The 26959-nt window shown below is 37.8% G+C and overlaps 6 protein-coding genes, 1 long non-coding RNA gene and 4 other non-coding genes across 12 annotated transcripts; 5 read left to right on the top strand and 6 right to left on the bottom strand.

Annotated features, from left to right (window-relative positions):
- The first annotated feature begins 28 nt into the window (after window positions 1-28).
- Window positions 29-101, top strand: Trnaa-agc. The gene has a single exon. It is a non-coding gene; the product is annotated as a tRNA-Ala (tRNA).
- Window positions 102-356: 255 nt separating this feature from the next.
- On the bottom strand, window positions 357-475 carry LOC119071430. Its single transcript, XR_005086655.1, has one exon. It is a non-coding gene; the product is annotated as a 5S ribosomal RNA (ribosomal RNA).
- Window positions 476-932: 457 nt separating this feature from the next.
- LOC119071279 (endochitinase At2g43620-like) lies at window positions 933-2432 on the bottom strand. Its single transcript, XM_037176145.1, has 6 exons — window positions 2234-2432; window positions 2090-2160; window positions 1812-1831; window positions 1675-1742; window positions 1202-1613; window positions 933-1131 (listed from the first exon to the last, which is right to left on the bottom strand). Exons 1-6 carry the CDS (start codon window positions 2362-2364, stop codon window positions 940-942), a joined length of 894 nt encoding a protein of 297 aa, XP_037032040.1. The 5' UTR covers window positions 2365-2432; the 3' UTR covers window positions 933-939.
- Window positions 2433-2772: 340 nt separating this feature from the next.
- Window positions 2773-2891, bottom strand: LOC119071429. Its single transcript, XR_005086654.1, has one exon. It is a non-coding gene; the product is annotated as a 5S ribosomal RNA (ribosomal RNA).
- A 1129-nt stretch (window positions 2892-4020) lies between these two features.
- On the top strand, window positions 4021-4139 carry LOC119071420. Its single transcript, XR_005086646.1, has one exon. It is a non-coding gene; the product is annotated as a 5S ribosomal RNA (ribosomal RNA).
- Window positions 4140-5410: 1271 nt separating this feature from the next.
- Window positions 5411-8891, top strand: LOC119071266 (transmembrane protein 68). The gene is made up of 7 exons (XM_037176126.1): window positions 5411-5787; window positions 5908-5976; window positions 6044-6113; window positions 7650-7874; window positions 8011-8054; window positions 8114-8511; window positions 8577-8891. The coding sequence occupies exons 1-7, from the start codon at window positions 5718-5720 to the stop codon at window positions 8679-8681; spliced, it is 981 nt and encodes a 326-aa protein (XP_037032021.1). The 5' UTR covers window positions 5411-5717; the 3' UTR covers window positions 8682-8891.
- A 3073-nt stretch (window positions 8892-11964) lies between these two features.
- On the top strand, window positions 11965-17097 carry LOC119071316 (protein TEX261). The gene is made up of 4 exons (XM_037176199.1): window positions 11965-12208; window positions 12280-12581; window positions 12641-12752; window positions 16901-17097. The coding sequence occupies exons 1-4, from the start codon at window positions 12139-12141 to the stop codon at window positions 17017-17019; spliced, it is 603 nt and encodes a 200-aa protein (XP_037032094.1). The 5' UTR covers window positions 11965-12138; the 3' UTR covers window positions 17020-17097.
- Window positions 13020-19252, bottom strand: LOC119071361. The gene is made up of 3 exons (XR_005086628.1): window positions 19218-19252; window positions 18713-18716; window positions 13020-13029 (listed from the first exon to the last, which is right to left on the bottom strand). It is a non-coding gene; the product is annotated as an uncharacterized LOC119071361 (long non-coding RNA).
- On the bottom strand, window positions 14461-15551 carry LOC119071278. Its single transcript, XM_037176144.1, has 2 exons — window positions 15416-15551; window positions 14461-15345 (listed from the first exon to the last, which is right to left on the bottom strand). Exons 1-2 carry the CDS (start codon window positions 15477-15479, stop codon window positions 14510-14512), a joined length of 900 nt encoding a protein of 299 aa, XP_037032039.1. The 5' UTR covers window positions 15480-15551; the 3' UTR covers window positions 14461-14509.
- Window positions 17023-18529, bottom strand: LOC119071295 (ribose-5-phosphate isomerase). Its single transcript, XM_037176169.1, has 4 exons — window positions 18295-18529; window positions 17749-18027; window positions 17533-17684; window positions 17023-17391 (listed from the first exon to the last, which is right to left on the bottom strand). Exons 1-4 carry the CDS (start codon window positions 18400-18402, stop codon window positions 17163-17165), a joined length of 768 nt encoding a protein of 255 aa, XP_037032064.1. The 5' UTR covers window positions 18403-18529; the 3' UTR covers window positions 17023-17162.
- Window positions 19253-20042: 790 nt separating the features above from the next.
- Window positions 20043-26555, top strand: LOC119071132 (protein mahjong). Of its 2 annotated transcripts, none has more exons than XM_037175819.1 (16): window positions 20043-20443; window positions 20571-20721; window positions 20799-21306; window positions 21371-21549; window positions 21624-21831; window positions 21892-22124; window positions 22197-22397; window positions 22450-22720; window positions 22785-22912; window positions 22967-23562; window positions 23634-24528; window positions 24589-24709; window positions 24773-25236; window positions 25309-25366; window positions 26074-26238; window positions 26314-26555. In XM_037175819.1, the coding sequence occupies exons 1-16, from the start codon at window positions 20310-20312 to the stop codon at window positions 26472-26474; spliced, it is 4473 nt and encodes a 1490-aa protein (XP_037031714.1). In that variant the 5' UTR covers window positions 20043-20309; the 3' UTR covers window positions 26475-26555. The 2 variants fall into 2 exon arrangements, with proteins under 2 accessions (XP_037031714.1, XP_037031713.1); XM_037175818.1 differs by having other exon boundaries at window positions 26056-26238.
- The last annotated feature ends 404 nt before the right edge of the window (window positions 26556-26959 follow it).

Here is a 26959-nt window from a genome sequence, read left to right as displayed (position 1 = left end):
CTTGTAACTTAAACACCGGTATAGACATGGGGATGTAGCTCAGATGGTAGAGCGCTCGCTTAGCATGTGAGAGGTACGGGGATCGATGCCCCGCATCTCCAGATTTTTTTTGTTTTTTTTTTAATAATTAATTTGGTTATTTGGATCTTTTTATTTCAAATTACACTCGGACACTGTAAGGATTAAAAACGAATATTTAAGTAGAACAAGTTCAAATCAATGAACTGACGAAGTTTGATTTTATTGTTTGTGTATTCTGGTCACTTGTTTACAGCAATTGTGTTTTTTTATAGCAACATGAGAAGTAAGAACTAACATCCAAGTTTAACTAAATAAAAAAAAACTAAAAAAAAAAATGCCAACGACACGCGGTGTTCCCAAGCGGTCACCCATCTAAGTACTAACCGCGCCCAATGATGCTTAACTTCAGTGATCGGACGAGAACTGGTGTATTCATCATGGTATGGCCGTTGCCGGGAGTTTGACGTTGTTGATGGATGATAAACTAAATAAAGTTACACGTACGAATTGTTAACGCTGTGATTTGCGAAAACAGGTAGCGCCTGTGAGAACTCATAAAAAAAAAAAAACACGAAACGAATGTGTTGCATACATTACGGCGCCTGAAACATTTATTGAACTTCATTCATTTTATAAATCCAACAACAACGTGAATCCGTCGGCAACTCCATACTATGATGAATACACCAGATCTATGTGGTTTTTTTTTCGAAGAATTGGTGTCCCACATTTTTACGTAAAAAGTTAGGGCCGTAAAATGCTTGTCAGAAGTAAGAAAATTCTCTAGTGGAAGTAGCAAAACATGAATAAAAACAATAGACTGAAGCTTGTGTTGAAAAAAGCAGAAAAGCAGATAATTGCAGGTAATAGATATTTTGTTTATTGCTATTGGTGATATTTACATTTCGTTCTTTGCAATTAATTGTAACAACCACTTTCGATTCCGGGGCCAGCCAAACCCCAAACACTTCGTACTCGACCATACATTTCAAATCGACGTCTGGCCAGATGATGACCGCCAGGATTGTCACATTCAAGATTTCCATTAATAGCTCTAGTTGTCGCACCAAAATGACCTTGTTGCACTCCTTGGAAATTGTGCACGTTTATCTACCAGTCAATGGACAAGACATTGTGAATTAGTAATGAAAAATTCGATTTGTTTGCCTTTCAATCTTACTCTCCAGAACCAGAACGCAGAGTCCCAAGCCAAATTGTCATCGGTTGCTACCAAATCTGGAGTGAATCTCAACCTATCGTCACCGAAATAATCGAGAGAGAACGGACGATAATTGTAACCGCACCACGTCAACTGAATATATCCTCTTCCAAAGTAGAATTGGCCAGGTACGTCACATCCGGGTGTTGCGTAATGTCCAGGACAGCCAGTGTGCTCGCAGGCATATTCTCGTCTTGCACGAAGACCATCACTCTCGTGCATGAATTGTGTGAGAGCCATAGCGGCTTCTTGTCTGGTTGTTATTAGGCCGTAAGGTAATCCATCTAAGAAAGTTGTGTATTGAATCGGTGAGGGTGCTGGATACGCGTTTATTGTTAATGCAGCAACAAATTCATCCCAGGTAATAAGACCTGCAAAATCAATGTGATTTTTGCTTTTTAAAATATCTGCTGTCAATTCGATGCATCGATGCACCACCACCTCCACCAGATAAAATTCCGGAAGTAACTCCGTCAGCCCAAACTACAGGCGATGTAGCACCCTGTCAAAGTTTAAATTAATGGAGAAAAATAATTTTATTGTAAGCAAAACGTTCGATCAGTCATATTACTTTGAGCCAGCAAGTTCCACCTGATGAAATGATAAAGTTAATTAGAAATGAAGAAATAAGTGTTACGATTTTGAAGAAACCAAACTAAATTTCTTTATTGAGCCCTCTATTACAGGCGAATGAACCTTCTTCAGTTGTAAAATTTGTTACTTGATTTGATACAAGTATTTCCAACACTTTATTTTTGTGGTTCATGAATCATAAATCATAATGCAGGGGATCCTAAGAACAACTTAAAAGTTTGGTTTGGTTTCCCACTATTAATTTTGTTCTTTTACCCTCATGAGCATTCCAGGAAAAGGCTCTACAACCTGGCGTGCTATTACAAATGTTACAGCAGTTTCCCACTCTGATTGAAAATTTATTATCTTTAAATTCTTTCGACGAAATTTCTTTCTTAGTCAATTTAAAAATTCACTTACGGTTGCCCATAACTAGCTCCTATGTCCGATCCTGGCGCAACATCTTGATTTGATGTTAGCGAACAGGTTTGTTGATGTGAGGCGGCTACACAAAGAGCTACAACGACAAAGAATTGTTGAAATAGGCCCATATCGGTGGACGAAGACAACGGATTTTTCAAATGAAAATTAACGAATAAAAATTGACTTCTTAATGGTTTATTTAGAACTACAGTCTCTAACAGCTTAGTATTAAATATTAATATTTATACAAAAGCGATTGCCTATATCTTATCAATAGATAACCATTCAAACTCCTTGTAACAGAAGTGAATTGATTGATTGTGTCAAAACTGCAGATAAATTGGATCGCCAGCAAATTTTGTCTTAAGATTACATTATTTGTCCCATCATAACAATGTTTGAAGTGATTTGATGTTACTTATTACACTGCAGTTTTTCAAAGATATTCAGAGTTCCATGCAGGTCTGCCAAGATTTCCATTCAAACTGCATTGACAAGAAATCAGACAACTCAGGAATGTGAATTTAAAAAAAAAATGCCAACGACACGCGGTGTTCCCAAGCGGTCACCCATCTAAGTACTAACCGCGCCCAATGATGCTTAACTTCAGTGATCGGACGAGAACTGGTGTATTCATCATGGTATGGCCGTTGCCGAGAGCTTAACGTTGTTGATGGATAATAAACTGAATAAAGATTTACGTACAAATTGGTGTAGCCGTTATGATTTCCGACGAACATGTAGCGCCTGTGAGAGCTCATTTTCTAAAACTGACATACCTGTAACCACAAACTCTTTCATTGGAACCTTCGCAGACGACACAGCGATCATGGCAACAGATACATCGCAGTCGGAGGCAGTTAAACATTTACAAAATGCTTTGGATAAAATAAATCAGTGGACCATCGATTGGAAAATAAAACTCAATGAGTCAAAATCTAATCACGTCACTTTCGCATTGCGTCACATAAACAGCAATCTCCGCATTTACCTCAATGGAATTCCCATTCCGCAGGCAGAGTCAGCTAAATATCTAGGATTAAACCTGGACAACAAACTAAACTGGAAACATCATGTGAAGCAAAAAGCTGAGCAAATCAAACACAAAACGAGACAAATGTACTGGTTAGTCGGATACAACTCTAAACTTAACCTGTATTGTAAAAGATTGATTTACAAATCAATTTTCGCACCTATCTGGATGTACGGCTCTACTCTTTGGGGCTGTGCTAAAAAATCAAACACAGATATCATCCAAACAAGTCAAAACAACTTTCTTCGCATGATCACCAACGCATATCGTTACGTGACAAACAAAGAAATTCACAAAGATTTAAAAATACAATGGGTTGCCGATGTAATTCGGGAAAACGCCATCAAACACGAAAAAAGACTGCTTCACCACACCAACGTAGAAGCCATCTTATTACTAGATATAACAAATGAAATAAGGAGGCTGAAACGTGTTAAACCCCACGAACTGACATGAAGGATGAAAACAGCACACCGCATAGGGACTCGACCATTGGGTCGTAAAACCCACACAAGTCTTACTTTCTTCTAATTACGCAAGTAAAAGGAAGATAGTACAACTCAACCCTAGTAATAAATTAACAAATAGTTAAGATTGTACTGTTCATACCAATAAAGGTGTTTTTGAAAAAAAATTTCTAAAAAGAAACACGAAACGTGTGTGTTGTATACATTACGGCACTTTATTTTATTTTTTATTTACTCGTTGAATTCACATAACAACGTTATTCACACAACGACACGAATTCGTCGGCAACGGCCATACCATGATGAATACACCAGTTCTCGTCCGATCACTGAAGTTAAGCATCATTGGGCGCGGTTAGTACTTAGATGGGTGACCGCTTGGGAACACCGCGTGTCGTTGGCATTTTTTTTTTTTTGAAGAATTTGTGTCTAAAATTTTGTATTAAAAATTTATATTTGAAAAGGGTATAACGTACCATTTGACATCGACACTTAGAAAATCATTAGGAAATAAAGTAGCAAAACAAGTAGACAAACGATAAAAAAGGAGAAGCTTGAGTTTTAGAAAGCGGAAAAAGAATGCTTTGTAATTGAAGAAAAACAATCGAAAAATTTTACAGATTGGCAAAATTGATGGCGGAATTAACTAAACGTATTAATAATATTTTGTTTATTGCTATTGCTATTTATTGGTGCTATTTACATGTTCATTGCATTAATTGTAACAGCCAGCTTCGATTCCGGGGCAGTTAAACCGCAAACTTCGTATTCTACCATACATTTCAAATCGACGTCTAGCAAGATGATAACCGCCAGGCCCAGTATTGTTACATTCCAGATTTCCAATAATATGCGCAAAAGGTAGCAACAAACGTTGATAATGTGGATGTTTGTCATGACATGGCACAGGTAAAGCTAGTATGAAACGTCTATAATATTACTTATGAGCTCTACTATGGTCAATAGTCGCTGTGAAATTAATTAGAAGGAACCCAGAAAACAACGAAAAAGATTGGAATATTCATACCATACAGATGATTTAGCATCGAGATATAGATTAGATAGGAGTTTGGGAAGGCTTCCTGAAAACAGGGAACCTACATCAAACAGCCGTCCTCCCTCTCCAATCAATGAAAAGTTAAGTTAAAGGTGGAGCTTCAATAAGCAGTTGGTAAAGGGGCACTTCGTCTAAAAACAATTAGACAATTAGGAACTTGGGGTTCACAATTGGTATACCAAAGGAACAAAGGATCAAAAGAACAGAAAACAGATAAGGTCAATTATCCTATCTGTTCTGTGTATCGCGATAAAGTTTTTTTTTCAGTATCACTTGCTATTTGATCCGAAATATTTCGTTGACACAACGCACTTCAAGCAAAAGTGCTATTATTGACAGCTGCCAAATAGAGTACTATTTTGTATGAAATTTTATCCCCACTCTTTTTACAGTGTAAAATTTTGTATCGAGCACTGTCAAGTTTCAGTACCCTATTTAGAGTACCACTTTTGCTTGAAGTGCGTTGGTTGACAACAAGCGACGAACCGTTTTGTATGACATTCAAGGTTCTAAAAGAAGTTTCAGAACCTGGGGATTTATATACAACCAAAATAACGGCTGGGTGTTTCGCATTTCGAATTTTTATATATTTCGAATGTGACGTTCAATAAACATTCATGTATTACACATCCCCACCAAAACAATGGAATATTATTTCTTTTGCTTAGCCAATACATTTTCATTAATTTAGTAGCAAAATTATTTTTAAAATGAGTTGTGACAATCGCACTTTGTAAGTTGTTTTCATGAATGAATGAAAAACAAAGTGAGTGCACGCTGAACGGTACACCGCAATCTTTTAAACTAACATTAAGTAAACAAAATATCAACAAGAAGAAGGATCGTATGATGAAAATTTGCGTGAATTTGCATATTTTTAATATATCCAGTTAAATGAAGTAAAAATAATTCAATCATATCCAAATGAACGAAAACGAGAACGCAACCGATATCGAATCGATGACATATACGACAACAGTCATATCATATTTAGGTAGGCTTAATAGCTAATTGTGGGATAAAGTGTGTCATTCGGTCACAATATTGTTTACCAATGAATGTGACCAAGAGCTTTTACTATTTGATTTTAATTGTGCTTCTTTGAACGAAACAGGGCAGTATGTTGATCTAGACTACAGCATATGGATATGGCGCATTTTGACACCACTGATAATTACATTCAGTAAATTAACTTAAATTTATACCAAAAAACGGGCATATTTAAATCACAAGCGATTTGTTTTTTGTAGCATTGCCATTGATCTTTGTGTTCCTCATATACTTCACATCGGTATTTCTGTACATCTACAAACTCCATAGGTGAGTACGAACGTTGGCACAAAACGCACTATAAAGCGAAACTAGTCATAACAATCATAATTTTTAGAATATAATTAGCATTTAGAAACCACCTACAACAAGTTTCCCCTCAAAACAGAAGGCTCTTTTTTCAATACACTTCATTTCTAGTAAAACAAGCTCGCCACATAATTTATTCTCAGCGTACTCGTATATATGTGCCATTGCATTTTAATTTTATCCGTTAATGTAATATGTGTAATTGAATACATCGTAACAAATCAACACCGGATGTGAGTTTGCAAAAATATTTGACGAAGCAATCGGTATTGATACCTAACTACACATTCGTCCAAGGCAATTTTAAGCAATTTTAAGTGCAATTGAGCTTTCTAATGCAAAACTTTTCGTGAGACGTGAAATTGCTTCTGTATTGTCTACTGCTTGATACGAACATATTTACTTCATTAGTTTTAACATACACTTCGTTATAAGAGAACACCTAATCAAACTTTAGATGTAGTCATTCTCTTAGTGAACATGATAGCACAAACAGATCTATCATATCATTATGCTGATTACTCACTCTCGACACTTTTTCTACTCATTGCGATGCTGTTAAACTTAATAGGTTGCGTTAATATTAGATAAAATTTTTAAGGTTTGCTTAAATAGACAGTATTTGTTCCATAAGAAAATCTTTTTCCTGATCTCAAGTGCATGCATTAAATATTCTGAAATCTGTAGTTTGCTACAATAAAAATAACTACTTCACTGGAGGTGATTCCGGTGGGCCAATTCTTGACGGAAATACTCTCATTGGTGTAGTTAGTTTTATTTTTGGAGGTCATATTGGATACACCAGAGTCGATCATTACCTCAACTGGATTTCAATCTATACGGGCTCGGAAATTAACTAAGAAAATTAACAGTGGTGTGAAGTTAAACAAAAAACTGTAAAAATCAACAATAATGAAGAAATAGCTAAGAACTAAGTTGCTTTGAGCAACAATTTCCACTATTGGCTTATTTTACAACATAAAATGTAGACTCAAATACAGAAACCTTACAAAATTAATCAGAAAATCATTAAATTCTGTCATCTGTTAGAAATAGTAGGAAATAACATTTTAAAAGTTCATCGGCATCATTTGTTATCGGCAGCAACGACGAAAATAAGTGGTGGCGAAAATATTTGTTACAAAAAATGAAGTAAAAGATTTTACATTAAACACTGATCTATACTTTAAGTAGGTTAAGTGTTAATATAATGAGTATAGAGCGATAAACTTGCCGGTTAAATCTGTGGTAACTCTAAAAAACTTGTAAAAGAAAATTCCGATCGTCAAGTTTCATAGAAACGCACAAGTTCATTAGTGTTTTACTGTGTGTTTTAAAACTTCAGGTCAGAACTGCCGTAATTTGCATAAAAGATTAAATTAAAATTTTAAACGAAATAATTCTATGCTAATTACGGAATAGAAGTGGACTATTTACCTGCCGAAATTTGAAATAAGATCAATCAGACGACTTGTTAAAATCATTTCTCATCCGCAGATTCGTGATTTACAAAGCTGTCAGCACAGATCGAAACTATTGGAATGTTGCACGGAAATGTGTTGCGGCTGTGTGGGATGCCCATGCTGTAATTTATCATGGATATGAGGTGACTGGCATGGAAAATCTCCCGAAGGATGGACCAGCTCTTATTGTTTATTATCACGGTGCCATTCCAATTGACATGTATTATTTAGTAGCTAAAGTTTGCATCGAACAGGACCGGTGAGTATGTCGTTGTCACAAGACAATTTACCACCTTCTTTCCCAGTGTTTTCTATTAATTCGAATTTTCTGACTTCCGTGAACTTACCTTTCTTCATCTACTGTGATATTGAAAAGTTTGTCCTCTTTTTTGTAGGCTAGTTCATACCGTAGGCGATCGATTTTTAAGTAAATTACCGGGTAAGTAGGAAAATATACACCTTTCTCAGCACGGAAATAATGAGTCGATATTCACGCAGGTTGGGGTATAATAAGCCAAGCAATGAAAGTCATTCCAGGAACGGTCCAGTCGTGCGCAACAATTTTAAAAGAAGGAAATTTGTTGGCAATCTCTCCGGGCGGAGTTTTTGAGGCCCAATTCGGTAACAACTACTACGAACTACTGTGGAGAAAACGAATCGGATTCGCCAAAGTGGCAATCGAAGCAAAAGCTCCAATCATACCGATGTTCACCGAAAATTTACGAGAAGGGTTCCGATCTGTTGGCTTTTTACGTCGATTATTCGTTAAACTATACAATGCGACCCGGATACCGGTAATACCTGTGTACGGCGGATTTCCAGTGAAGTTTCGAACACATCTCGGCACACCAATACACCACGATCCTAATTTGACTCCAGAGGAACTGCAAAGAAAGGTAGGAACATTATAAAGCCTGAATTTATCGATTGTACTCAATCATTGGACATCGATTTTTTATAGGTCGCTCAAGCCATCGAAGATTTGATAAACAAGCATCAACGTATTCCAGGCAGCATTTTACATGGACTAGTAGAACGATTTATCAGAAAAAGGAAGAAAATATGATCTCACACAGACTGTGAAGCCAACACACAAAAATGTACTTACTATACCACATTGTGCTAGACCAATATTATTTGTCTCAAACGAAACGTTCTTTAGGTGTACTCCATTATTTATAGGTACATTAAATGTATGACTTGTAACGCCCTTTTTATTTATATGAATGATGTTGTAACAATTTTACCAATAAAATTAAGGCCATAACATTTTGAACGACTGTTTTTGTGGATAGATGCTCTACCGTACGCTCCACTTGAATGCGTTTTCAGTAACTATAGTTAAAATTTTCGGGAAAACATTTTTTGCATTATTTAATATTTAACGAAACCAAAAGGCTCCAGAAGAGAATGGAGAATGCTGTTTATAAAAGTCGCTTGCACGTCTAATAATGTGTTATCGAGGGAAACGAGAAAAATAACGAAGAACTTTGTCTAATGGCGTCCTCTATGTAGCAAAATGTTCAAAACAAGTGAAGTAAAAGATTGGGCAAACAGTGGAAATTCCTTGATCAAAATTAGTAACAGATTCGGTAATTAAATCGATACTAAGTTTGGAACCGAATGAGAATGAACGAAGAATTCTTATTATTATTGTGAAGTCATGAGATAAAATGAGCTAAAGCCGTTAAATTCCCCAAAATTTTGTTTAAAAGATTTACTTTCACTCTTAAATTTAACAAAACCGAATGTATATAATCGATCTAGCTCTAACCCATCAAAAACAACACAGACTTTTTGATTTTACAGAAACAAATAAGACACGACGCTATTTTTTGGGTGCTGATAAGCATAGGAGCCACCATACCATCTGTCGAGTATAACTCTATGGTAAGGACACATGAACAGCGTTATGCACTAACCGTACTTATTTTTTGTATCCTGTGTATTCACATGTGCGCTATCGTATAAATTGCATCCATAAAGCAAACGGAGATGCAAACGGAATGAAAACCGAGATATCTTTATACTTCATTTCTATCTGTGACGGTAGGTATGGTTGTGTGGGGTGAACGTGGATAGCGCGTGAAGTAAGCTACAAAACTCCAGGTTAGATCTTCCTGCTACTTGCATCCCCATCCATATCACTTCAAAAATTTCTGTTTTTTCGAGGTTTTTCACTTGTTGCGACGGCTGGGTGGGCGGAACATCGGCGTCTGTTGGTCAATAATATTCCCCTCAACGACCTTCATAAACGTACACAATTTGACTTTATTCACATCTCGCATGTTGGAGCTATTGATAAAAAACGATTTTCGCGACAACTCCGGAGAAAATTTTTCTAAGGGCCATGTCAGCCCAACAAAAAATTTTTGAGAAAAAAGTTGTTCAACGAAATTCACAGAATGGAATGACGATTTGTTTGAGCTATAGCTCGTTTGGATCGCCGTTAGGGCTAGTAGTAATTTCGCGCCGTATGGACGCGAAATTACACTATTAAAGTAGGAATCTCGCGCCACGCGAAATTCCTACTTTATTAGTGTAATTTCGCGCCCATAAGGAATTTCTTGCTGGTATGAATCTCGCAACGTCTCAGTTGCGATGCAGGCATCCTAACATTTTGTAAAAGGAAAATCCACTTTTTCTGAGTAAGGATACTGGTATCCTTGATGCAAAATATGTGTATCTCAGTTACCGGTATCCTAACGTTTTGTAAAAGGAAAATCCACACGTTCTATGTCGGGATACCGGTATCCTTGATACAAAATACGTGTATCTCAGTTGGGATACCGGTATCCTAACGTTTTGTTAAAGGAAAATCCACACTTTCTATGTCGGGATACCGGTATCCTTGATACAAAATACGTGTATCTCGGTTGGGATACCGGTATCCTAACGTTTTGTAAAAGGAAAATCCACACTTTCTAAGGATACTGGTATCCCTGATACAAAGCTCTAGGGTGTTAGAATAAAATTCGCATCTCCAAAATTTATGTACCTGATACTCAACTGAATCTACCGCCAATTTACCGCCAGGTACTCGTAAAAATTCTCTAAATCAAGTTAGCCATTGAAAAATGTATGGGCGCGAAATTCCACTATAACATGTGTAATCTCGCGCGGCGCGAAATTACTCGTTACCGCCGTTAGCTTGAATCCCGATTCCATATAAGCTGTTCGAAGTTTTGGCGAATTTACTCTTAAATAGCAAAGAAGAAAGAAGAGATGTGTTATCAAACGCTAGGCGACACTTCGAGACTTGAAACGAAAAAAGTAAAATTTTTGTCATCTTTGACCTCCACATACAGGAAAATTTACATGGAATTTTTACGGACGAAATCTTACAAAATTCTGACCAACGATATCCAAAAATAGTGCCATTTATCCAGACTCAATGTCAATTTTCCTGGGGTTTCCGACCCCTTACATGAAAAAAAATAAATAGACAGTTTGCGCAAATGACGTCAACTTATAAGCGAGGGGTAACCGACTGGCAGAAATGGTGGCAAATCAATTACTAATTCCTTTTAATTGCTTACAATTCCTTTTATTACTTCAATTACCGGATTAACACCTAACGCCGGATTCGCTATTGAATTCCTATAATTCCAATTAATTTCTACAATTGCACGAATTTTCGAAATGTTTCCACGATATTTTCTGTTATTATTCAATTCCATTGGTGACACACTATAAATATAGTTGTCAAATAGAGACTAAAGTCAAAGGTAAAGGAGCGTTTCGTAATGAACAGATTACTTTCAATTCCTTACAATTTAAAGTATTTCCAGCCAATTCCGGTCAATGTCTTATAATTCCATCAATTTCTTGTATTTCCATCAATTACAATTATTTACCGGACACTCCGGCAATTCCTTTAAGGGTGTGTAGTCAATTACCCGAGTCGGTTACCCCTCGCTTATAAGTTAGAATTCTAACGTATTGTATGACGATGTCACGTATTTATAATTTTTAACTTATAAGTTGACTTATAAATTATACGTCATTTTCGCAAACTGTCTAATATGTGTTTCTTCTTGGTCAGCGAAGTTTAGGCATTTTCACATGTATAGTCCTCACTTCGTTAAGACTACAAAGCGAGAAAATGCTTAAAAACCTCACAAGATAGACCCTCAAACGCAAAGTACTATCGGTACTTAGCCGCGATGTTCTCTTAAACATACATTGTATTTAATCTACGGTTCACGTGTGTACTATAAAATAGTAGTCGTCCTAATGGATATCAAGATTTTTTTTTCTAAATTAAAAAAAAACCGCCACAAAATGTCGAGTCAGCATTTTCCTCTGGGAAAATATTGTCGAAGTTCCAACAAATTGACAGTTTTGACATGTTTTGCATATTATGCCAAGTACAACAAAACACGCACATCACCAACGATCCTGAAAGCAATATGAAGAATTCGTTCAGACAAGAGTAGTTAGTAGAAACTCGAAAAGTACATTCTTATTAAAACATTTAGTTTACGGAACGATTTGTGTGTTTTAAACAAATGATGTAAACAATGACACTACTCTACATATTGACTTTTGTGGGATTCCTCGTACAAATTTGCTTCATAACATTGGCGATAGGTAAGCAAAACGCTTTAAAGGACACGCTAACTCATTACACACTAATCCCATTGAAATCTATTCATTTCCAGCGGCCGGTCTCTACTATCTAGCTGAATTAGTCGAAGAGTACACGGTAGCTGCGAAGAAACTGATATCAATTTTGATCTTAGCAACGACGATCATCTACATCTTGTTTATATTTTTCGATAATTTACCCTGGTCCATGATATTGTGTGGACTATTCGCTCAGCTATGTCACGGTATGATTATGACAAGTTTTCCGTACGTGCAATTTACGTCGATACCTTTCATCGGATCCTGCATCATGCTGATAGTTAACCATTGGTTAGCTTTCACATACTTCTCTAGCGTTTGGTATCAGTTTTCAGAGGTACAGTGTTTTGCACAACTGATTGACTTACATTAAACAAATGTCTGAAATTTTTGCAGATCTTGGCGTACTTTACATTATGTCTTTGGGTCGTTCCGTTTGCTTTATTTGTATCATTATCAGCGAATGATAATGTACTTCCAACTGTAAATGAGCGGTCGCCGCTACTGAGTAAGTTTTTAGTTTTAATTCATTCCATGCGATTTTGCTGTCAGTCAAACGAAGACTTAACCATATCAAAAAGATACTGTGACTCATAAGTAGTACGAAATATTATTTCAATTTTCTATGCTGGGTGCGTTCTGACCGATTTATTAATGTCAATCTTTGGCACAGAAATAATTTCATTTCATGCAAGGCTACTCTATGTTGTGACCTTTACACACACACACACACACACACGATTGTTCACTTAAGTTAAAGGTTTCTTTTCTCAATAAGTTTTCAACTTGACATTGATTTTCTTGTCGTCATTGGACTCATGACTCAGTCATATTTATAAAATTTCGTTAAAAATTAATTCACCGAAATGGATCGAAGCTGATGATAAAAGTTTTTTTTTTCACCGATATATCAATTTTTATTCATTTTAAATGCGAAAAAAAGAATGCTCACAATCGATGATGCAGCCAGTAAAAAAATGATCTTTTCGAAAAATTGGTAATTACATCAATTTTCCTTTCCGGCATTTCAACGTTGTGTTGCGATTGAAATTCTTTGTAAAAGATAATCGTTCGATTCAGTTTCACCAGTTGCTTTTTTCACACGGGAACCCAATTTGTCTATAAACTTCTTCGTTTTGGGGCCCATGCAAGTCTCGAAAGCAAGTGGTGTTAGCAAATAATTTTGTTTCAAAGAAACGAAAGGGTTATGCTTATGTCTCTCAGCTTTGTCTGCAACTGACCGCGCTTTCTTTGATGAATCATTGTTATAAGAAGCAGCCATAGTATCCCTTACAGTCACATCCTACAAGATGGACCTTCCATGACTCCATGCTATTAAAGTCATGCCATCTGGTCGTTAACTTGCTATACCTGGGGGCTGTTTTATATTTGGGAAAACTGCACTATGTGTATAGACCATGCAAACCATCTTTTTTGACAATTTCACCGCAAATACATTTATGTTTCTCACATAATTGTGGGCCCGCTCAGAGGCCAACACCAATTTTAGTAGAGTAGTTGTCTAATAAGAATCCTTATTCACTCGATGGGTTGCAGCCACTTTGAAGATTCTTTAGTTGATGACGCAAGCAATCGTGCACGAGCTTTAAGATAACCATATTCAAACATTTCATTGAATTGATATTTGATCTTTGGAAGATTGCTTTGTTTTTTTTAAGAACATCGTTTTCTGGAACAAAATTAGGTGGAATTTCATCGATTAACTGTAAGATCTGTTCATCAGTGATTTTTAAACTAAAGTTACTGAGTATGACGTCACATAAATCTAACTATGAATAAACAGGTGATAAATAGGCTGTCATTGCCAAGTCCTCCACTTTCCTTATACCTCTACCACCAAAAGATAAAGGAGAGACGCTTGGTCCCACGATAGACTTTCTATTCTCGTATCTATAGTAGCCTCCAACCACGAACGAAAAATCTCATCAACATACCTAAGACTATCCGGCAACAAGTACTTTCTCGAAGTACGCATCTAGTAACTAAATCTACAACTGATCAAAGGTTTCCTGAATATACACAAAGCAGGGTGGACATTGGAAATCCAGCAGCTTAAGTCGGTCACACATCAACTTAATAGATTGTGGAAATTGTTATCGTCACTACAGCAAAAATCATCGGCACTGCTTTCAAGTCAGTCTTTTGAGATACGAATTGACTATAAAAAGGCTCAAACAATTTCAAAAAATTCTTCAGACTCGTCTCATTTATGGAATTGATATATTTTGGCAGCAAAAATTTCTTTTAAGCTACCCTTTTCCAAATTCGTACTGATTTATTCCGCGGTCTAACTTCACCTCCTGTATTGTAAAAGCGGATATTCCATGTTGAAGCCGCACCCCTATTGTCGTCACCTGTGGTTAGTCTTCCACTCCAGCCACCGAGCACCATACTGATTGATGTAGTTTCCGATGACAATATAGCACTGTCTGCATTAGTTAATCTCGGTGAATTATCTTCTTGCGCACCACCATTAAACGAATTAGACGTAGGACCTTCGGCACGAAAGAATAGTCCAGCATATAACGACGTAACTTGTTCCCAGCTAACAGTAGGCCACAAAATTTGCGGATCAGGTTGCTCACTTAACTGAACATAGATAAATCCGATTGGAACCGGATTTTCTAATTGCTCTTTCCTGAATTTTTGAAATGAACGCTGAATCTGATGAAGTGTCCAGATCTGCTCTTTCTCGCAAACAAACAAATTTCTTCTTGTGCAACTAACAACTGACCATCTACCAGATAAAGTAAGCTCCACGCATTCAACGTTTTCATCAATCACCGATTCGACTTTAGATGTCATCCAATTGGTGAAGTTCACTGGACTACCATCTGGCCAAACAAATGCTCCATTGGTTCCTCTTGCCCCAAGCCAAACACTATTTTCAATTTCAGCGCTGTCGAAGATAATCTTTTCAAATTCGGTTTGCTCTTGTTGGTTTCGAATCGATAGAAGAGACGCATCTAACGAATTGCAAAGGTTTTCTGCGTCCAAGAATTGATAAAAATTTTCAGAATGAATCAATACACATTTTTCGTCTTTGTATGGTATCCATCCTTGATCACAGCTACTTTGTGCTAAATGATTGAGAATAATATTTTAATATTTGGATAAACACTAAGAAATTGTTTGATTGTGGTTTTTCACCTCCGATTATATTTAAAACCAATAAATTCAGACAAACTGAAGCTGTTACTTTCACAAAACTCATTATTTGTCAATAGCGCAAATGAACTGAGACTTTGTATCTTGTGCCCTTAATTTATAGCAAATCTTTCTTTAGGATTATCTTGTCTTATCTTGTGCTATTTCGATAACTTTTGTGGTTATCGCAAGTGCCATTACACAATTTTTGACTGGAAGACAGGAAATGAATTCTTAATATGCCAACATTCCTTGTTCTTATCGCGATTAGATTATTTTGTACTAGTAAGGCTCGGAACAGGTTGTGCAATCTAAATAGGCATTGCATTTTCTCATAAAGATGGGAGTCATGATTTCTTAGTGTGAATAAAAACACACAACACATGCCATCGTAAACGCATCCATATTTGAAACTATGGATGGAGGCAACACACTGTCAGACGAATGGCTCGCGATTAGTATAATAGCTTCGCGCTGTGGGATAGTGCTAATGTTAGAAATAGTCCGTTACGCAATTGTAACGTTAAAAAGCACTTCGCATATGTCAGAGTCACAGATGTTTGGAAAATTTGTGCAATCAACCTTAAGGCCAGTTCATACTCGCCTACATTTTTGCGATATATGCGACCATGAACTGGCCTTAATAAGGTGAATCTGTTCATGATGTGTCTGAAATATTCTTTTACAATTGCGCAACAGACTATTTCTAACATTTGCACTATCGTATTGTTTTTGGGACTAAGCCTAACATGCCCATTTTACTTCTATATACCCAATGAAGGGTACAATATGAAGTGAATCATAAGGTGGTTAATCACTAAGGAGTCATTCTTCTACTTTTTGGCGTTGGAAAAATTAGTGGTTGTGCTAGAAGCAGTGCTGTATGACTGCTCTGAATTGACCTAAACCTGTTTCAAGTTTCAACTCGACCTGACCTGAATAGTTTTTTCTCCACGCAAAACGTTGCACTGGAAAAACGTTATTTTCTCCATAGTTTTGAGTGGAGAAAATAGGAATTTTCACACCGCACACGTGTTGACATCGGGAAAAAAGTTGGATTAGTTATAAATACGTAAAATAAATCGTCCACAACAGATGCGTATACCATGCTGAGGGCCTAGATTACGAGAAAAATTCTGTAATTTATGCCCAATACATGAAAATGTCATTTGTGGCCCTCGCTACGCTCTCACCCTCGAAATGAAACTAAACTTTTTATCCATCGGTGAACAATTAGCTATATTGTTAGTGGTGAATAGTGAAGTCCGCTTCACCAAACTTAGATATTTAAAGACACTAAATTCGTCCATTAGTTATGAGTAGTTCATTAGAATAAAAAAGACAAACAACAGAAAAATTATGAATTTTTTGGTCGAATGTGCAGCAAAATCTCGAACTCTTTTGGTATTGAGTCTTTATTTTTGCGAATCATCCAAACATTTTCTTCTTCTATGGACTACATTTTTGTTTTCTTCTTTTCCGTTTCAGATGACAACGACATAGTCACAAATTATTTCTCGAACAAAGGTAAAAAACTTGGCCTTCTATCCCTTTTCAACTACGCTAAAGAGTCGATTCTGCCTCAACGTAACAAAAAGTCATATTAGTTATTAGTCGAAAATTGTGTTTATATTATTTATGTAATCATTCTTGCCCCCCCCCCCCCTAGTGTTTAAGTAATTTATATAAAAAATTAAACAAAAATAGAAAATTCAAATCATTATTTATGTGAGATACGTACAGCTCCGACTTATCTCTCTTTAACCGTACCGTCAGCCATACCAAAATACACTTTGGCAGCCATTTTAACGAATAGGCCCGTTTCGACGACGCCCGGTATCATCAGTATTTCACGATTGACAACGTTCCAATCGACGTCTTTGTTCGTAAACTTCCAGTCCAATATGAAATTTCCGTTGTCGGTTATGCATGGTCCGGCTTTTGCCACAGCCATTCGAAGATTCAACGAACCTCCAAACCTAATTGGAAAATATGTTGAGATTAGTTTGTGGGTTTGAGTAAGAAAATGTTTTATGGTGCCCATGATGAGCTGAACAACGAATGTCCTAATGAAAATCATATTGTCGAAACTCTTGGATGGAAACATAGTCTTCACTTACATCGACTCGATCTTCTTCTTTATTGGAACGTATGCCATCGGTACAACTTCGACTGGAATACCTTTCTGGTATTGATCGCCTAGTTTCACCGAGTCCTTTGTGTAATCAGCGATAACAATCATTGTCTTAGCACACGAAGCCACAATTTTTTCCTTGAATCGATATTTCATTAATCGCATGTTACAACATATCTACACCATCGCGCTGATATTATACCTGCAGCAAACAACCGCCTCCACCTTTTATCAGCGTCAAATTGGAATCTACTTCATCAGCCCCATCGATGACACAATCCAGAGTAGGATGTGTTTCTAGGTCGCACAGTACCAGTCCACTGTTTATTATCAATTGTCTCGCCTGAAAGCTGGTTGGAATGCAAAATACGTTTAAGTTTTCGTTGGTGACACGCTCCTTTAAACGATCGACGGCATAGACCACAGTTGATCCGCTGCCAATACCGACTGTTGTGTTCGGTTTGACCCACTCGTCAACAGCCTATAAGAGAGAGACAGAGATAATGTTGACTGTAAACAAGGTAAGCACTCGAAGTAGGAAATATTTTGACGCTGACACACAACTCCTCACTACTTTATTACGTCCTTTGCTTAAGCATATCTACGCATTACGTCCATCAATAAGAAATCGATAAAATGGAAAAGTGAAAGTTTCAATGAAAAATATCAATGGAAAAATAAAGCAAATCCAGTTTAGCCTTGGTATTGTTTTCATACAAATTCTTTGAATGTACAAAGTCATACTCACTTTATATGCAGCAATTCGTTTTGCACCTTCCAGACTCATGTTTTTTCCGAGCGACGAAAAATAGCTTCGATTAACAATCAGCGTCAAAAGTCTTTTAAACACAACCATATAAATAACGTCCGGTCTCTTGTAATATTTCGGGTTATCTTTTAGCCGAAGAGATTGTTGCCCTCTATCTAACGTAATGTCAAAATCGAAACTGATATGAATATACCACGTGGTTCTGTTGTTATTTTGTTTTTCTTTTTGATATGGAAACAGTGCTGACAGAAGTGGATATGCTATATAAAAGATCAACAGTTGCGAATAAAATATGTAAAATTGTAAATGAAGGATTTTGATAATGCACTTCAAGCATGATGAGTGGTATGTACTCCAAATAGATTACCGAAACTTGACAGTGTGTCACACAGGTCACACAACTGTAAACCACTGTAAAAAAACATTTCATTCAAAATAGCAATGAATGTGCAGACCAGGTATGGTCTATCCAAACAAACCGAAGGAAATAGCGATTTCATAAAAACAAACTCACCTTTCAGTGATTTTCATTGAGGTGAGGTTTTTTATATGAAATCGCTTTTTCCTTCGCTTCATACAAATTTTGACATTAGACCATACCTATAGAGTATACTTTCATTGCAAAATAGTACTCTACATGGCAGCTGTCGACTATGATTACTTTTGCTTGAAGTGCGTTGGTTTTGAATATGAATCGGTTTATGCTTATAGATCGATCGGACGATGAAATAGATTGTAATTGATGCAAGTATATTGACATCACTGTAAAAGGTTTAAATATTTGAGAAATTATGTTTTTGGTATTCGGGATGTTTTTAAGAGAAGCAAATGTGCAAAAATAATGAACTCTCATCAGCAGAATTTTACAGCTAGTATTTAATTTACAGGCTAGATATTTTGACAATAGATTAAGATTGGTCGTTCGGTATGTGTTTTTTATGGGATTTCGGTGGGTTTTGAAATTCAGTTTGTCTATGTTGCCCATATTGCAATGTCAAACATGTGTACAAGATCTGTAACTAGTGCTAGGTGAAGTCCATTTTCATGAAGCGATCACCTTAACCTCCAAATTACAATATCATGAATTTGTCAACAAGTGTGGCAACGTGTAAAAAACAAAAATCAAAGCCCAGTAGAAACCAAGGTTCTGAAATAACAGGTTAAGACAACCCAACTCAGGGTTGCGAAGGTGGTGACACACAAATTGCGTCAACGGCTGCGAAGTTTACATGAAAACTGCAACTTAACAAAAACAAAATTCTGAATTTTCCAAAAAAATGTTGTCTTCAAGTTGATTTCTCAAACTATCTGTAGTGAGTGCGTTTATAAAATTTGGTGTCACCCGAATCCGTGGATTTGGTGTCACCCGAATCCGTGGATTTGGTGTCACCCGAATCCGTGGATTTGGTGTCACCCGAATCCGTGGATTTGGTGTCACCCGAATCCGTGGTTGTCTTAACCTGTTCTTTCAAAACTTTGGCAGAAACCGGTGGTGATCCACTTGTCAACGAACAAATACATAAACAAATTCCTTAATCTATGGCTTACAATAGATATATTCCTAGTAAGCCTTTGGATTATGTCAAACAGTTTTTCAAATTTACTTTTACATAAATCTCACAAAATTCTGGATCACTTAAACTAAAAAAAAATTAAAAGTGCACTCAACGCTGTAATTCATTTTTATTTGCTGGGACAGTACAGCCCGAACTGTTACGAAATTTGCGAAATCAAGTTCGAGAAATTTAAACGTCAAATTTCTTGTCCTCTACTCTCAAAACGTGTCTCAAATTGCCTAATTTCTTGGATGCAGTGCATATTTTTGATACACCTTTGTTATCAGGTAATTGTTTAGTCACTCAAAATTGCATAAAACGACGTAATTTCTCGACTAACGGTACCATTTTCTCGCTGGTAGTTCCAAAAGTAGGGTTAAGTGCGTTCTATTGCATTGTGTCAGAGCAATTGTATTTAGAAATATAAATTCATAACGAATGGCAGCCCAACCAGCTGGAAATGTAATTGAACGGGATGCTGTGCTCCAAGGCACGGATCTTCATGCCATATTCAAATTATGGGAAGAGAAACACTCAACCCCCTTGTTTGATCCTGTGCATATAATCACAAGGTAAGCCCGAAATTTACGTTTATTTTGCTTTGTTTACATTCTTTACTATTCAATTGCACCATGTTAGTACATGAACTTTTCTGATCGATTTCTGTTTATCATTGAAAAATATTGGAAATCCTTTCAGATTGGCTGAACTATTCGAAGATGAAACGGAAATTTATATGCGAAAAGACCCGGATCCATTCGATGAACGGCATCCATCTAGAACAGATCCCGACTGTGAGTTGGGTCGCATGTTGAAGTTGCTTTTCCGAAAAGATCATTTCATGACACGAGTAAGTGTGGATGTGCTTTCACAATAAGATAACAAAGAAACGAAATTTAATGTTGCACTTCAACTCTCCCGACACAGTTAGTCAATGACTATCTACGTGACAACTTTTTCACCCGTCAGAACATTCAGAAAAGTTCGTACGATCTAAATGTGGCTGCTTGTCGACTCATCTTGGTTATCATGCCTGGACTGGAAACGTCTGCCGTATTCCAGGTGGAGTTCGACAATCTGATCCATCGATTGTACTCATGGGCGGAAAATAGCGAAGAACCACTGCGAAGCTATGCCACCGGATTGTTAGCTGCCGCAATGGAAGTGCAGGACATTGCAATCGGTTTTCGTGAACAAAATTCTCGTTTAGTTACTGTAATGTTGAAGCGTTTGCATACGTTGCAAGCGGAAGTGCTCGAAGCGAAAAAAGTGAACGGTGAAGTGGTGTCAGCGCCTCAGATAAAGAAAGAAGTGAAAACGTCGACCAGTAAAGAATCGAATTCCAGTGAATGTGTTGTGTCCAATCGTCCGTTCGCACATTTAGGCGGAGGATCGGCTCCAAGCAGTCCAGAATTGACAAGTCCCACGTTGAATGGTGAGTTTTAGTTTTGAAAATTTCTCAAAAATCGAGGGTCACTCAAATGCCTATTCCCCAACAGGTCTATCGAAATTCAAAAACACGATCCACTTGAATACTCTGTTTCAAAGTGAAAACACCAGCCAAAGTCAAGGTGAAAGCATATATGTGCGGAATACAATTCCAATTTACCCGCCGACCACCGAAACAAATCAAATGCTGATATTGCGATACCTCACATCAATGGGAGAATATCAGGAAGTAAGTTTCAGGAATTATTGTTTTACATGCGAAATGCGATTGAACTAACCGGTGGCTTCTCTGTAAAAAAATAGTTTTTAGGTCAAGTGTTCGAACACAACGCCATGCAAATCATATTTCGATACGTTGAAAATGTGGACCAGCGAGGGACCTGCATTGCTTTTGAGGCATTGAAATACTTAGCATCTCTACTGTGCCACAAGAAATTTTCGTTGGAATTTATTTCCCATGGTGGGCTGGAGCGATTAATCAAAGTCACACGGCCGAGCATTGCAGCAACAGGTAAACACTAACTGGCATTCACTTGTGGCACCACTAATTTTACTCTCCTATCATCAACAGGTGTTTCCATTGCCCTCTACTATTTGGCTTATTGTGAGGATGCAATGGAGCGAATATGTTCAATGTCACAGAAATTTGTGTCCGAAGTAGTACAGTATGCGTTATGGTTATTGGGCTGTTCACATGATTCGGGACGCTGTCATGCAACCATGTTTTTCGGTTTGGCCTTTCAATTCAAAATTATTTTGGACGAATTCGACAATCAGGATGGTTTACGCAAACTGTACAACGTTGTGAGTACTGAATACAGTATAGTGACGCAAGGTCGGTGAATCATTCTTTTCACTGACTTTATTTTCCACCAGATTTCGGTACTGCCTATACTCGGCGATGAACACAGTTTAAACGAGGATGAAACTTGTGCGGCTAGACAGTTAATACGACATGTTTGTGTGGCACTCAAAAAGTACATGGAAAGCCATTTGTACTACAAATATTCTCAAGTGTCTAGACTCAACACGTTCGCTACGCAAGGAGTTTCGTCCGGTGGTCAAATGAGTTTCCGGGTAAGTAATTTGCAGTCTGACAACAAATGTCCTTTTATCGTTATCCGTTTAGTATTTCCAGGCGAGTAAACAAACACCGGAAATGATTAGCGAACAGGTGCGAACACTGCAGGAATTACTGCCAGTTCGGGCGAGATGGGAACCAGTTGAGAAAATTTTGTACTTGAACGTGATTCCCCTTCTGTTGCGAATTATCGCTTATGCGTATGACTGGAATCATAGCTGCCGAGGCGAAACAGTACGAGCCGCATTGGAAGTCTTAATTATTTGTTGTGCAATTCCGAAGGTGCATCTGGTCTTTTGTGATCGTATCAATCTACCAGGTTAGAAAGTCAACTGCGAATTCAGACGATCTTGCTTACAACGAATTTCTTTTTTTTTTTGAAGATGATGCGAGTGCGGCTGGCATTAACATAATTCTTGGCGCAGCTGAAGGCGAAATAGTGGCTGATACCGAAGTACAAAAGGCAGCACTTGCAGTTTTGGTTCATTGTGTCTGCTCACCAACCGTTAAGGTACGTACGTCCACAATGAAATGTTAGTCAAGAATTTAATTGAAATTTAAACAGCCAGTTTTGGTGGGACGCTATGGCATTACAATGGCGAAAAAGAAAATCGCCAACAAACACTCGGAGGAAATAATCAAAAAGATTTGGGAATCTGTACGATCGAACAATGGAATCATTGTGCTTCTGCAGCTGATGGAAATCAAAACGCCGATAACCGATGCGGATTGCATCAGAGGAATGGCGTGCCGTGCCTTGGCTGGTCTTGCCCGTTCGGATACAGTTCAACAGATTATCGGAAAATTGCCTCTGTTTACAAATGGCCAGTTGCAGAGTCTAATGCGCGACCCAATATTGCAAGAGAAACGCACCGAACACGTTCAGTTCCAGAAGTATGCGTTAGAACTGATGGAACGCGTTTCGGGTAAAACAAAAACGACCAACGATTTGGACTCATCTTTGGCCAACATACACAAAGCGAATGTCGTGGCACAGACGAAAATTCAGTTCAATGAGCAACAGCTGTTTGAATTGATTCACGAACATTTATCCGCCAGGGGAATGCACGAAACTGCTGCTTCATTACAACGAGAGGCTGGACTGACTACAAAAGTAGTGTCCAACAAATTGCTGGCGCATCATTCACCGTTTTCTTTCCGGTTAGTTTTTCTGTTTGCAACACAGAGCCCATCGTGGTGTGTGATATACTAAATCGATTTTGTCATTTCAGTTCACCCAGTTCAACGATGGTGCGGTCACGTGTTCGAATGAAGCAATCCGAATTCAATGCAGCGCTAAATGCCGTCGAATCTTCACCCCAAATTTCTACCAAAAACGAACAAGAGGATGTCACACCAGTGAACACTCCAATCAAGTTAATCAAAAAATCAAGTCAGTTCAGTGCATCGAATAACAATCATTTGAGCATGATCCAACATCAACAACAACAGCAGCAACGATCACTTCAAAAGCAAATCTCCGCCGATGAATTCGTTAGCGGTACGCCTACTACGTCTCGTCTCAGTCAAATGGAACAGTTTTCCAAGAACGTAACGCTAGACACAATCATCACCGAATACCTCACCAACCAACATGCACTGTGTAAGAATCCCATGTCCACGTGCCCGCAATTCGATTTATTTGCTCCGCACAAATGTCCCGATCCGCGGCCAAACAAAATGCATGGACTGTGCTCAAACTTTGCGGGTCGGTACTTCCGTCGACAGGCCGGTTACAATTCACGTCGGCTGGATCGTAGACTCGTTCATTCGCAGTTCTGTATGGCTAGAACGATACGATCGCAAGATGATTCGTTCTTTACATGCTGTGATTTTACGCCTTGTACAACAAGTGTTATCGTTGGTCTGCATAGCGGTGAAGTTAAAGTGTATAATAATGAGAGTGGTGACGAGTACACCTATCCGTGTCACAGCAGTTATATTAATAATGTGCAATGTAGCAAAGATGGTAGCCTACTACTAACGTCGAGCGCTTGGCGACAACCGTTGTCAGCGGTGTGGAATATTGAGAAAAATCAATTCACACAGAAGGCAGTATTTGAGGAGGAGGAATACTTAGAGTTTAGCAAAGTGAACGAAGATAAAATCCTAGGTACCAATGCTGAGGTGAGAGCAGAATTTAGTTTCTTTATTTTTGAACGGAGTTTTGATGGTATGCCATTTCAGAATGCAACCATCTATGATGTCCGAACGGGAAAGACAATTGCTACGTTTGTGCCGACAATACAAAATCAATACACCAAAAACAGAGCTACATTTTGCCCATCCGATGACTTAATTTTGTCGGGTGAGTTTTTTCATCTTTCATCCATCGATGTGCACAATTCCAAAAGCTTTTCATTATTTTCAGACGGTGTCCTGTGGGATGTGCGTTCTGGGAAAGAGCTCCATAAATTCGACAAACTAAATCAAACACTGTCCGGTGTATTTCACCCCAACGGATTGGAAGTGGTATCGAACACCGAAGTGTGGGACCTACGAACGTTCCATTTGCTACGAACTGTTCCGGCACTCGACCAGTCGATCGTTACGTTTTCACCACAGAACGTAATTTATGGAATGTCGTCGGAAACGGAACCGGAAAGCAGTGGCAGCAATTACGATTCGAAATTTAAGACATTCAAAACATTGGACAGCTACGACTATTCGAGCATTGCAACGGTAGATGTTAAACGTAACATTTACGATCTGAGTGTGAATAAATTCGGAAGCCAAATTGCTCTGGTGGAAAATCTTGGAAATGTTGACTCGATTCAGGAATCCGTTGTACGCATTTATAGCGTCGGACGGAGAAAAAATATGGACGACGATGCGGTGAGATAAACTTATGATGGGAAGAGAGTGAGATTTGATTCTAACTTGGGGTGCCTTTGTTTCCAATTTCAGGAAGACGATGAAAATGACATGCCAGATTCATCCGATAGTTCAGACACTGATACCGGCGGTAAGTCGATTTTTTATGGTTTTTTCAAATTGAAAAATATCAAAGTTAAGTGCATTGCATCGATTTAGTAGAGTTTTTAGGAGATGATACCGAAAACTGGGCTTAGTGATTAAGTACCTGAAATGTTGAGCCTAAATATTTGAGAAAAGTCAAGTTTCTGAAGTCAAATCATTAGAATTTTAGGCCAAAGTCTTCCCAGTGAGGGCCCCTAACGTTTCTTTATCTAGTCACGTTGGGTCGACTTCATCGCCTATTATTTTGGTGTAGCAGAGTAGCCTTTCCTTCAAAGTTAACAGCCGTCGACCCATTGGTACTATCTGGTCGAGAATACAATAGAATTTAGGTTTCTTTTGGTCATTTCTTCTGTCGCTATAGCCACAATCAACTTTCTTCCTCTAAAATACTGGCCGCCAAATAACCCCTAGTAATGGGAAAGTTATAATAATTAGGTCCTTTCTTTAAAATATCGTCTAGTGTTTGACACGAAATCTTGTACTTCAGTCGCTTTAACATACATCTTACTAAATGGTTCAAGCCACAGCTCAACGCTGATTTTTGACATCGTTGTCGATAACAGATGACTACCGGTTCTGAAAGGATGATTAGAATGATTCTTGACTTGACTTAAGTAAATTCAATAAAAGAAGTTAAAAAAAACAAATCTTCGTTGAATCCCTTTCTGATGAAAGGTTTTCGTGGTCTTTCAGTGTTCAACCTCAACGACAATGGTGATCAGCGCCGGCGCCGCCGTCGTCGTCGTGACTATTTGTCCGATGATAGCGAAGATGAGTGGATTCCACTGTCCAGTGATGACGACGACATGAATGGACCGGATGATGACAACGACAATGATGATGCAAATATGGGCGATGGTAAAAATTTCTTTTGGAACAACAACTGACGGAACTAGAGACAAATGTCCACAAACAAATGCTTTTCTTTTGCAGATCGACCGAACGGAGACGGCGACGAGCAAGGTGACAATAACGATGACGATAATAATGATGATGATGCGGGAAATAATAGTGATGATGATGATGACGACGACGATGGAGATATAAATATGGGATGGCTAACGGATTCCGATTCAAATTCCGATTTTATGTGAAGTTATTGCCGAGATTTGTCTTAAAGTTCATAAACGAATCTATGAATAAAATTGATGAAGTCTTATCATGAAATCAATTTATTTCGAAAGGTTTTTTTTTCAATACGACCTGCGCATACAGTAAATACTGCTTGAACAAAGCAAATACCAATTAAATTCGTTCATGCGAAATCGTTCCACTAAAAATGACGTTTGGATGATGACCTCCCAACGTAATATTACGCCACCCACTCCAAGCCTCGCATTTATAGCTATTTTGCTAACATGTGCCTAAACTGCAATTTTGCTCATACGATGTGTTGTCAACCTCGGCTTCGCCTCGAGTTGACAATTTTCACATATATTGCGCAAAATTTCCATTTAGGCACATGTTAGCAAAATAGCTATAAATGCGAGGCTTGGAGTGGGTGGCGTAATATTACGTTGGGAGGCTTATCCATTTTAAATACTATTTTCAATTTCGAGGAATCTTATCAAACTTCAGC

Source organism: Bradysia coprophila (genome assembly GCF_014529535.1).
Source record: "Bradysia coprophila strain Holo2 chromosome IV unlocalized genomic scaffold, BU_Bcop_v1 contig_144, whole genome shotgun sequence".
Lineage (NCBI taxonomy): Eukaryota > Metazoa > Arthropoda > Insecta > Diptera > Sciaridae > Bradysia > Bradysia coprophila.
This window is presented reverse-complemented; position numbering and strand designations above follow the sequence as displayed.

Bases quoted from the DNA above. Each gene is read 5' to 3' on its own strand.
- LOC119071279 (XM_037176145.1), bottom strand. From the start codon at position 2,364: ATGGGCCTATTTCAACAATTCTTTGTCGTTGTAGCTCTTTGTGTAGCC. The intron at 1,832-2,089 runs GTAAAAGAACAA...TCATTTCATCAG, and splicing joins TTCCTGGAATGCTCATGAGG to GTGGAACTTGCTGGCTCAAA. The intron at 1,132-1,201 runs GTAAGATTGAAA...ATTGACTGGTAG, and splicing joins CTGCGTTCTGGTTCTGGAGA to ATAAACGTGCACAATTTCCA.
- LOC119071266 (XM_037176126.1), top strand. From the start codon at position 5,718: ATGAACGAAAACGAGAACGCAACCGATATCGAATCGATGACATATACG. The intron at 5,977-6,043 runs GTAAATTAACTT...TGTTTTTTGTAG, and splicing joins ACCACTGATAATTACATTCA to CATTGCCATTGATCTTTGTG. The intron at 7,875-8,010 runs GTGAGTATGTCG...TCTTTTTTGTAG, and splicing joins GTTTGCATCGAACAGGACCG to GCTAGTTCATACCGTAGGCG.
- LOC119071316 (XM_037176199.1), top strand. From the start codon at position 12,139: ATGACACTACTCTACATATTGACTTTTGTGGGATTCCTCGTACAAATT. The intron at 12,209-12,279 runs GTAAGCAAAACG...ATTCATTTCCAG, and splicing joins CTTCATAACATTGGCGATAG to CGGCCGGTCTCTACTATCTA. The intron at 12,582-12,640 runs GTACAGTGTTTT...AAATTTTTGCAG, and splicing joins TTTGGTATCAGTTTTCAGAG to ATCTTGGCGTACTTTACATT.
- LOC119071278 (XM_037176144.1), bottom strand. From the start codon at position 15,479: ATGAGTTTTGTGAAAGTAACAGCTTCAGTTTGTCTGAATTTATTGGTT. The intron at 15,346-15,415 runs GTGAAAAACCAC...TCAATCATTTAG, and splicing joins GGTTTTAAATATAATCGGAG to CACAAAGTAGCTGTGATCAA.
- LOC119071295 (XM_037176169.1), bottom strand. From the start codon at position 18,402: ATGGTTGTGTTTAAAAGACTTTTGACGCTGATTGTTAATCGAAGCTAT. The intron at 17,685-17,748 runs GTATAATATCAG...TATCGATTCAAG, and splicing joins GAGGCGGTTGTTTGCTGCAG to GAAAAAATTGTGGCTTCGTG. The intron at 17,392-17,532 runs GTAAGTGAAGAC...TTTTCCAATTAG, and splicing joins AAGAAGAAGATCGAGTCGAT to GTTTGGAGGTTCGTTGAATC.
- LOC119071132 (XM_037175818.1), top strand. From the start codon at position 20,310: ATGGCAGCCCAACCAGCTGGAAATGTAATTGAACGGGATGCTGTGCTC. The intron at 22,721-22,784 runs GTTAGAAAGTCA...TTTTTTTTGAAG, and splicing joins TGATCGTATCAATCTACCAG to ATGATGCGAGTGCGGCTGGC. The intron at 25,237-25,308 runs GTGAGATAAACT...TTCCAATTTCAG, and splicing joins AAAATATGGACGACGATGCG to GAAGACGATGAAAATGACAT.